Source organism: Poecilia reticulata, chromosome 9 (assembly GCF_904066995.2).
Source record: "Poecilia reticulata chromosome 9, P_reticulata-male-v2, whole genome shotgun sequence".
Taxonomy (NCBI): Eukaryota; Metazoa; Chordata; class Actinopteri; order Cyprinodontiformes; family Poeciliidae; genus Poecilia; species Poecilia reticulata.
The window spans coordinates 10,205,350-10,216,185 of NC_088838.1; the positions used below are offsets into that span (position 1 = coordinate 10,205,350).

General features: G+C 39.7%; 1 protein-coding gene across 2 annotated transcripts in view; it reads left to right on the plus strand.

Annotated features, from left to right (window-relative positions):
- Positions 1 to 8,988, plus strand: part of LOC103469653 (transmembrane protein 132D) — a 40,831-nt gene extending 31,843 nt beyond the window's left edge. The window contains exons 5-10 of one of the 2 annotated variants that reach the window (XM_017306460.2): positions 1,693 to 1,836; positions 6,043 to 6,096; positions 6,169 to 6,248; positions 6,473 to 6,737; positions 6,977 to 7,168; positions 7,270 to 8,988. In XM_017306460.2, the coding sequence (XP_017161949.1) occupies positions 1,693 to 1,836; positions 6,043 to 6,096; positions 6,169 to 6,248; positions 6,473 to 6,737; positions 6,977 to 7,168; positions 7,270 to 8,592 (2,058 nt within the window). In that variant the 3' untranslated portion in view covers positions 8,593 to 8,988. Of the gene's footprint in view, positions 1 to 1,692; positions 1,837 to 6,042; positions 6,249 to 6,472; positions 6,738 to 6,976; positions 7,169 to 7,269 lie in introns of both variants that reach the window. The other variant, XM_008417451.3, reaches the window with a different exon arrangement.
- The last annotated feature ends 1,848 nt before the right edge of the window (positions 8,989 to 10,836 follow it).

Here is a 10,836-nt window from a genome sequence, read left to right on the forward strand (position 1 = left end):
TTTGAGCATCGGCGCATAAAAATATCATGAAATGCACTTTGCTGTGATCCGTTCCTGTCTGGCATGCATATTTACATAAGTCTGACTGTGCTTGGGTTTTTGTTTAGGAAATGGCTTCTATTTTCAGCAGACTGTGACCTTGCGTCGCTGACTGTCAGCTAGCTGATGCCTCTCTTCTGTGTTGTTCCGCTCTGTTCTGCCGTGCAATATGTGGTCATTCTCTGATCCTTAACAGCTGCTTCATATGCTGCTACTTCGGTGCCTCAGGCCTCTTTATCATGCTACACTACCTCTATAATTAATCCATGGTGTAATCCCCTGTCACTAAACATTACAGCTGTTTGAATAGCAATATTGAATCTTGGTTATTTGTCACCTGGGTCATGAAGATTGTACCAAACAAACAGTTTGAGGGCAATAACATGAGTTTTAGAGTAATTCATAAAAATACGGAGAAGATATATTTTCTTTGCTTTAGTTCAGATGCTACAGTATCCTGATTTGCGAATGACACAGTTCATCTTACTTGTTGAGCAGAGTCTGACCACAGGCTGAGGGCCAAACATGAGATTTTCTATTTGGCTCAAAGAAACATCAGCTTCTGTTCCAGTCTTCAAAAGAAAAAAAAAAAAAGCGATGGTAAAACTTTTTCTGACAGACCCTTTAGCGCAGAGATGGGGGTGAGAAAAGGGGTGCATACTTCAGTCTCATTTAAACAAGTTCTGGAGTCCAGGGATGCAAATCCTCATTTTCATACATAAAAAGCACATAAAACTGTGTCCTTAATGTTGATTTAATAGATAATTTAAAGAGGCTAGCCGCTCTCGTAGCACTTCCTACAAATATTATTCTATTATTTAAGTTCTATTCCTGGCGTATATGAGGGTTTTGCTGAAGGCCAAGTTAAACAGAGTAAATAGGTCTGTAAGGAACAGGACAGGACTGCAGAACTAGATTGCTTCATCTTGAATAGGAGGCCTGGATTTCAAGGCCATTTCATTTACCACTGATTTCAGGAACATTTGACCAAATGTCTCCTCTTTATCTACTCAATGTATTTTTAGAAGTAAATGTTAGTACATATACTTATACACAGATACGTTTCAAGCTAAGAATGAACATGCTGCAGTTATCAGTTGAAGTTATCAGTAAATCAATAATATTTCCCCTGCTTCAAAGATGAATTATTATTATTTTTTTTTTTTAAAAGGAAATACAGATCAGGTCATCGCATTCAGTTCATGACTGGTTACGTCCCATTCTCTGGTGAAGGGCAGCAACACTTCAGACTAAACACCACAGCTCATTTCCAGTCCATTTCTACTAGTGTTTGACCAGGCTTGAAATGTTACAGCTTCCTTTGGACGGACATGCTTGAGCAGAGAAATCAGGCTTCATCTCTCGTCGCCCTGTCAACTCTGTGTTGACCTGGTCATTACCTCTCCTCTCCTCCCCTCAGCTCTGCTCCATCCTTGACTTCCCACAGGGATAATGGCCTTTTTATGACTTCAGCACTTCGACGTCAGTGAGCTAGCCATCACCACCGCTGCCTTTAGCCTTTCTCCTGGACAGGAGTTGTAAAAAAAAAAAAAGCATTCAGTGTCTGAATCATACATATTTTTAAACATGGAAACATTGAGATGTTATATTTGCTGTTCTGATGACATTGCTTGATCTTTACATTCCCTGCAGGACACGGAGATCCTGAACACCGCCGTGCTGACTGGAAAGAAAGTAGTGATGCCCGTGAGGACGGTGGCTGTGGAAGAAGATGGATTGGTCACTGATGTGTCCGACTACACAGACTGCAGCTCCTCTGACGAAGATGTTCTCAAGGTACAGTCCATCTATTATTGAATTCAATCTTTATTCGGTTGAAACCGAAAGTTTCCACACACAAGCAGACCAAACTTCTTTTGTTGGCTATTTATAAGTTTGCATTGCAATAGCTTAACGACATATTAAATATATTATTAAATAGAAAGAAAAAAAGACTTAATTGAATATGTATGTATTCACGGTACAATGACGTATCATTTTATTTCATTTTGCTCCCTTTTTACCATACATGAAATCGTCGTCCGGACTTTCTGAGATAGCTAAAAACATGAATCTTACTGCACGTAATCTCCTACAAAAGCGACAAACTATTCTTCATCTCATCATTAGTTATGAGACCTAAGGCAACAGCATTTACCTGGATGAACAAATGCGTTAGACCCTTACCTCTGGTACATTTTAATTTGGTGGAGCATGAGGGGTTTCAGCCATCATGAAATGCTCTTGCTTTATAAGAGAATTTCATTTGGTTCAAACACAGAATGCTGAGGTCGACAGAACGGGATAAACACGCATTGAGTGGATAAAGGTGTTAAGAAAGTGGAATCATGAATGAATATAAAAAACGTGATGGTGAATGAAACAGCCCCTTTCAACCCTGTAACATACCCGTCTTTTCCTTCATACTGAGCTCACTGTGGCTCCTTGCGTGTCTGCTGACCTAATGGCTGCTCCGGTCACAAACATTCACTTTAATCTTCTTAGTCTAACAGCTTGACACAGATATCCCTCTCCTCCTCTGCTGTGCCTAACGGGTATCAAATATACCAGTGATAGATGGAGACGGATTTATCTATAATGGACAGCTCACATCACAAGATGAAAGTGACAGAAAGTGTAATCTGCTGTGTTGGCTGGGATTTCCCATCGTGCAGGAGAGATGCAAAGGCTGAATATATGTAAAGATATTTTCCAGTTGGACGTATCATAATTAAATATCTCACTGAAAACTGGTGAGTCTTCAGTGGACTTTTTTTTTTTTTGGAGATTACTACATGTTAATCAAATCGCCACTCAAATAATCAGTACCTCACCTTTTGCAGTATGTAGTCATATTTCTCATAGAATATGTATTAATTGGGAAAGAAAATTACAAACATAGCTGTGCCAGTGAAGCAAAGCAGACGTTTCCATTTATTGCTCTGCTTGGCGATGAATGTCAAAAATCCTATTTCAGATGAATATCTAAAAACAGGAAGATATTTTTGGACCAATCAAATTGTGTTTAAAATAACTGGGAGGCCAGCAAACAACACAGCATTCCTTATATACTGGTGTATTAAAAACATATTTGAACAAACAAGGTCTTGAAGGTCACACTCTAATTCTAGTCAGTGAAACTATTTACAGGCTTGAGCAATGTTTCTTGAAATTTGATGTATGGATCATATAAGAAAATATGTAATTGCGTCTCAGTTGGAAAAAAGGAGAGTGGACAGTGATGAGGTCATGTTATCATGGGCTTATGATTAAAGCACAACTCAACCCTGAAATGACTCACGTTCAGCCGGCCCTTTGAGAAAAACACGGCTCCATCTTCCTCACACGAATCTTTGTATTTTTCCTTCGGTTCTTCATGAAACAGACGCGGTTCACCTGATCTTAACTACAAGGTTTCACCAACTGAGTTCTAATGATGTTTCAATTAAAGTCTTATTCAGTTTTTGTCTATTATATTCAACATTTTGTATCACAAGTACTAGCTCTGTAAATGAATGCTAAGGTTTGTCTTTCCATGGATCCTGTTTTATTGAACAATTGGTATCAAGGGTGTGAAATGTACAGTGTTCTGCTGCGTCACGACAGGCTACTTTACTTCTGTTATGTCACTGTCTCATTTCAGTGTTCAAGAATTATTTAAGTGACTATCTGGGAATGACATCACAATGCTCTCTCAATAAGTGGACCCAAATAGTCACATAATTATTTCCTGAATCGATCAGAACGTCGATCAAGGTGCCACTTTCACCTTTTAAGCATCCAGTGAATTTTCTTCAGTGTAGATAATAAATACTAGAGTGTGATTAGATAATATTGTAGTTAGTGCTAATGTAAACTATCTGATCGATAATTGATGGTTTATTTAGCAGTGGGCAGATGTGTGATATACATTGTTTGAGAGCTGTAGATCTGAAATAGAAAGTCAAATCTTTTACTACCTGTAGTTTTTGATCTATTGATTTAGTGTTTGAAAATGCATTATCAGCTTGAGTTGAAAGCAAAAAGTTATCTTTTCACCAAGTTTATTAGTTAGCAAGTATCACATTTTGGAACCTGAACATTGGTTGGTACAGAAGCAGATGTGTTTGGCATGCAGGGATGGCACATGGATCATGTGGTTCACCGATCAAACTAGTTTACTGATATCCAAATTATTCCATCAAGGAAAAGCACAAAACTAATCCACCCTGTAAAAAAAAATAAAAGTTTTAATTTATGTAAAATTCTGTACCTGTACGGTAAAATTCTGGCAACCACAGCTGCTGGTATTTTACCATAAATTAGAGATGTTTTTTGTGTGTGTGTGTGTGTGCGTGTGTTTTTCTTTTTTTACAGTGCAGTAAGAGCATGATAGAAGCTGTTTGGCTACATTGATATGGAAATGAGAAATCCCTCTCAAACCTGAGGGTCAGTGGAGCCATTTTCTGTGCACAGCTTCAGAGTTTGCTTTAAAACTCTCTTTTGAATCAATGACTATTTCATGAAATCTATAAAGATGAACACTCTCAACTTTCCTTTAACGGACGGGACCTGCTGTGCAAGAGGATATGTCCTCAAGTGAAGAATCACATTTTTTGTCTCTTTTGTATGTTCAACTGTCAGTAGATAATCACAGAAGGTTATTAGTGGCATGTTACACATACAGTATATATTCCATGTTTATTTATTTTTCTTCATTTTTATTAACTCACATCTTGCGTTGTGGATTTTTGAAGGAACTCTTGAGCATTTTCTTTTTCGCACATGTCACTAAAACCCCCTCTTAAATATATACCCCAACACAAAAGGTGAATTATTCTCCTTTCACAGTGGTAGGTTTTGGTTTGAATGAATTAATGTTCTTTAGGTCCAGACTCTCTTTGGATGCCAAAAATGCCCAACCGGCTTCCATGAAACCAAATATTTAAGTTTGGTGGCCTCTAAGCAGAGAAACGTGCATCTGGAAACATCAGCATGTCATTTTAACAAAGAGTTGTGATTTTGAAAAAAGAAAAATGTGTTCCTTCAGATTCAACTTCTTGTAATTTTCTCTATTAATGTCATTACAGAAGTCCAAGTCCCATAAGTTTATTTTATAAAAAGAAACCATTTAACTGTTTTTTATATATATAAAAAAGAAAATCAAAACAGAAAATTAAGCTAAAATTCACATAGTGAAAATTCTGGAAGTTATTAAACCTTTAGCTGCTTTCATCAAGTCAAGAGAGAAACAAAAAAAGAAAAGTTTAAAGACTTTTTTTTCGTTCAGGCACGCCCGTTTTTGCTGTGAATTAATTTAAAGGGTAGTTTGTTTCATGAGTGCCCAAAGGTTAATTTATTCATATATACTTTGCAAATTATACCCCAACATAAAAATTCTTCAAAGTACTAATACCGGCAGCTCATGTAACATATATGACATCAGCACCACAGTGTGAGAACCATGTATCTAATTAGTTGACAGCAGAAGAGAAACTGTTAACGAGATCAAGGAGAAACTCCTGATAAATGTCACAAAACCTCCGTGAGCTCCGTGGACACCTAAAAAAACTCGCAAAGGTCACCTTTGAAATTAAGATGCAATGAATGCACATGGTGGTTCGAGCAACTGATGTCAGCACCACACCGCAAGATATTTGAATTAACATAAAACTGCAATGCTGCCTCTTCCTAACGCTGCGGACTGGTGATCATCACGGTGCTTTATTACAGCCAGCTGACGTTACGGTGGCAGCATGCAGAGCAAAACTGCTGCAAGCCCATTTGTTGTTGTAGGAACAACCTATTTGTTAAAACAGTGACTTTTATGGGAATATTTAATTATTTTTTGTCATTGGTTAGATGACAAACATCTCCTTCATGGACAACAAATTTGCTCTGCGCTGGATAGAGATTGTCTACGTACCAGTGCGAATACAAATTCATGGCGTTAGACAGGTGATCAAATTGATATGTGTGATCTGATGAATTGCTCCCTCCGCTATTGTCTCATCCTCCGTCCAGGTGTCAGACAGATGCGACTACGTCTTTGTGAATGGCAAGGAGACGAAAGGCAAGGTGAAGATGGTAGTAAACTTCACCTACAGCTACCTGAGTGCTCAGCTCGAACTAAACGTGTGGATGCCTCAGCTTCCTCTGCAGATTGAGTTGTCAGACACAGAACTGAGTCAGATCAAAAGCTGGAGAGTTCCAATCCTGACCTCAAAAAGGTGAGAGTATTACGTTGTACGAAATCCCACTATGTAGTTTCTACATGTTGTTTTTTAAACACTTGATTTAGGTAATTTAAACATCTTTCCAAGAATTTAAAGGACATGATTCCGTAATTTGGAATAATCCAATCAAGCAAAGAAGCAGGGTTAGATGATTGAAGGTTGACGTTTCCTACGTAACAGGTGTGAACTTCATGTTTGTTTGTGTGCTTCTATCCCAGGTCTGGCTGGAACAGTGAGGAGACTGAACGGAAAGGGAAAGGCTGCATGCTCCAGCTTCAACACGCGCTTGTGCGGGTTCTAACCCATTTTGTGGCTGAGCAGGAAGACCCGCGGGACCCTACTGCCTATTTCCTGGGCTCTGACTGGCAGGTGGATATTACAAGGCTGGTTCGATACTTCATGAAGGTCGAGGACCCAAGAGTCGCAAGACTTCAGGAAGGAAGGGTGCTGTCAGGACGAGACTTTGGGACCACAAACATCCAGGTAACAGGCTGAACCACTGATTGTTATGCTTTTAGAAATTAGCAAGTGACAAACTGCACAATCAGCATTTATTAAGTCCTGATTGAAGTTGGATTCTAATATAAGTCACCTTTTATTTATTTTATTTATTTATTTATTTATTTATTTATTTATTTATTTATTTATTTATTTATTTATTTATTTATTTATTTATTTATTTATTTATTTATTTATTCTCGTCCGACATTGCTGTGTGACAGGTGTTTTCTCCACTGTCGGATGTTGTCTTGGCAAAGACGACAGTCAAAGTTGTGGATGACAAAGTGAGCATCACAGAGTTGGGTGTTCAAGTGGTTTCTGGACTCTCTATGACGTTACAACGCAGCTCAGGAAGTAGCAGGGCCATCTTGGCTACAACAACCACACAAGAGGTTCTACAAAGCCCGAAGCAGGTACTCTTCTATAATTTATTTTTAATGTTTCTGAGGAAACCAAAATCTTATAGGAAGTCATAATTTCTGCTATTTTTCTGCCTTTTTTGTTTTTTCTTTAGGAAGCTTTGGTCAGTTCGTGGGTCCAGTTTAGTGATGGCAACCAGACGCCTCTTGACATTTATGATCCAACCAACTACCGACTGACCGTGACATCTCTTGATCAGGGCGTGGTGTCAGTGCAGGGCAGACCTCCTCTTGTAGTGGCAGAGGGTGAGGGCGAAGGAGTCCTGGTTAGAGTAGAGATGTCCATCTGCGAATCCTGCCAAAAGTCTAAACGCAAAAGTACCGTGTCTGTGGGCAATGGCAGCCTTAAGGTCAAGTTTCAGGCCAACACTCGGCGGCCTGGTGGAGCAACCCGCAGCGTAGACCGGAGCTCTGTTGGCAACAAAGACGGCAGCAATGACTATGGCAACGACGGGGAAGAGACGGATGTCGAGAGAAAGCAGCGGAGGCCATCACAGTTTCTTCCTTCAAGTATCCCAAATTCAAACAAAGAGGAGAGTGCTATTCAGAAGATCCCGACCACAATCAGATCTACTGTGAGAACTATGACTAGCGGCAGTCTCGGAGGGGTGGGCAAGACGAAAGGACCAGAAAACACCGGCAGTCCAACCAGCGTAGTGAATGTCAGCCTCATGAGCAGCCCCAGAGAAGGCAGCAAAGTATTCAGCTCAGACAATATGATAGTGGAAGACATGAGCAGTGTTAGTTTTACTAGCACTGTGAAAGCCCCTGGGAATCTGGTCAACTACAACGACTTCCCCACCAAGGTGGAGATCCCCAGACCCAAAATGCCGGAGGTAGAAAGCGGTGAAGAAGCTTTGGCCAACAGGCCTCTCACAGACTTGGAGATCGGCATGTACGCCTTGCTGGGTGTGTTTTGCCTGGCCATCTTGGTGTTCCTCGTGAACTGCATCTCGTATGTTGTGAAGTTCAGGCATAAGAAGCCTCCATCTCATGGCCAGGAGCCCACAGGGCACAGGCATGACTGGGTCTGGCTCGGCACAGACGCCGAGCTGGTGATGACTGTGCCGTGCAGTCCAGTGCAGCAAGACTCGCACACGGCGACCACTGTGATTGACATTGGGCCCGACAAGACTGCCTCTCTCTCCAGGAGGCCCAGTTGCCTGGCCTCCGTAACAGAGTCTCCCCTCAGCTGTGCCAGCTCCCATCGGACCAAACCCATACAAAGCGAATCCCTTCACTCGCCCACCAGCAAGAGAAAGAGAGTTCAGTTCACCACGTTCTCCACACTGGAGCGCCAGCATTCGCCACACCTCTCACCCAAGGAAAACGGCCACGGCATCCACTGGGTCGGAAAGGAAGAGTGTAGTGGGGAGGAACCTCAAGTGCCCATCATAAAGCCTGGGGACCACTTATAACACAGAACCCGGCCAGACCTCACATGTACAGCAGATGTGGCTTCGATCACCTCAATGCCTTTGTCGAGAAAATGGGATTTTGTATCAGGCCTCCTCAACATTTCATTGCCCATTTAGGCCTTTTACGTGTACATGTCTTGTATATTGTATATACTTAATATAGGAGAATGGATATATGTGGTAATGCTACAAATGGCTGAGCAGATGCATTATTGTATAGACAATATTTAAAGCCACAACGTGTTCATGCTGCATGAGGCGCCCTTGATGCACCACACTCTAAAAAATACTGAGGAAAAAGAAAAGCGAAATATTTAAAAATAAAACTCAAACGTAAATTAACACCTACAACACCGAGTTCAGCCAAACAACTGTTTTTAATATATATATATATATATATATATATATATATATATATATATATATATATATATAAATGACTAATTTAAAAGAATAAAATGTATATTATGTTAAGTTTTTTTTCTATTATTAAAAACATAACATTCTTTGACATTACATCTTAATTAAAAAAAACAACAACAAAAAACACTGTGGGGTTGAACAATTATTATTATAATCTAAAGTACCTGTTAAAATGCCAGGTTGTTGAAATGTGACCATGATTGAAAATTTCAAAATCTTTCTCAAATGTAGCAAATTACTGAAAAGTCGGCAGCTTGGTTAGAAGGTCCAAAATGAAGAGGCAACAACATGATTACAATAGTGTGTATTAATTCCTCATTGAAGCATTTTTCAATTGATTTTTACTATTGTTCTTCGTTAGGAGTCTGTCAGCATTCCATACGTTGATTTACTCTCTTTACCTCGCAAAAAGGTTTTGCGAATCTGTCAGGTCAGCCCTCTTCAGGTGATTCCTGCAGATATACTGTCAGATTTGTTTTGAACTATTGCTGAGCCATTTAAAAAAATATTATTTCCACTGATAGACTCCTCCTTTTGTTAATTTAGATGTATACTTGGACTCACAAAGATCCTGAAAATAATAAAACGTTGAAGTCCTTGGGTCAGAACGATCTCGTGGTTGGAATAGATTCAAATGTTCATAACCATTCAGTCATTTTGACCAAATCTGCTCCATCTGAAATTCAAACTGCAGTATGTCACTTTATTATAAACAATATGGTTTTCATATACTGTTTTAAACTGTCCATGTCGTGACAATATAATATGAGACACAAAAATTGAGCCCCTCTGCGCTCTAGCTGTGGTTCTGCTGCCATCTGCAGAAACACACCAAGAAACAACCAATCAGAGCCAGGAGGAGGGTGTTAGCGTGGTCAATCAAGTTTGTGTATACACTCCTCACACCCTTCCCTTTGAACTGTTGCTGAGCAACTTTGTTATATTTAGCAACTTATGAGCTCCTTTTTCTTTTGAAGCGACTAACGACACATGGAGCAACATTTTTCTGTGCCAACGGAGACTTTTATGACAACATGTGAAAGCACCAATCTTACTGCAATTACAGCGAGCAGAGAGCTGACCTTCCCACAGTCAAAGGACTTACAGGTAGTCAGTCTGACAGCAGTCTGGTCATGCAGCAAACAGCCTTCAATCAGAGCAGAAAGGAGACCCGTCCCATTCCGTTTCCACATTGTAAATCACGCATGTGGTTGACCCTGCTCTGGGCATGAGAATAATGTAAATATTTTTGATCTAGCCTAATGTCTTTTTGCTCTGAAACTGTTACACATGATAAAATAAATAAAAAAAAACATTGTTTATGTAAGTTGCCTACTGCAGCTTTGCATTACCCCAAAGACTGAGGCTCTCAGAACCATGATTCACTGAGGTAAGCTGTTCTTTAGGAATTATCGACCCAAAGTTCAAGTGGGGTTTTATTGGACTAGAACAGTCTTTTTGCAAAGTCATGGGAGATTTCAGCCTGATTAGATAAGAACAGCCATATCATACCAGCGACCATATTCTTTAGTTTAGACAAAAGGAGAATATAGGAAACGGTCACATCTAGAAAGCTACTATTAACCTGAATGTTCTGTAACTTCTTCAGTATTGTTGTTGACCTCTTCCCATCATCCCCAACCAATTTTATTCTTCCAATGCTTCTTCTACAATAAGTGATATCTTTACTGTGACATAAGGTATTTATAAAGCTGTGGATTTAATTTTTTTGCACATTTCTCCCAATCTGCAAATTATCATGTCAGAAAAGCCTTATTTGGGAAGCTGAACTTTATTTTAGGTTGATGAAATTCACTAACA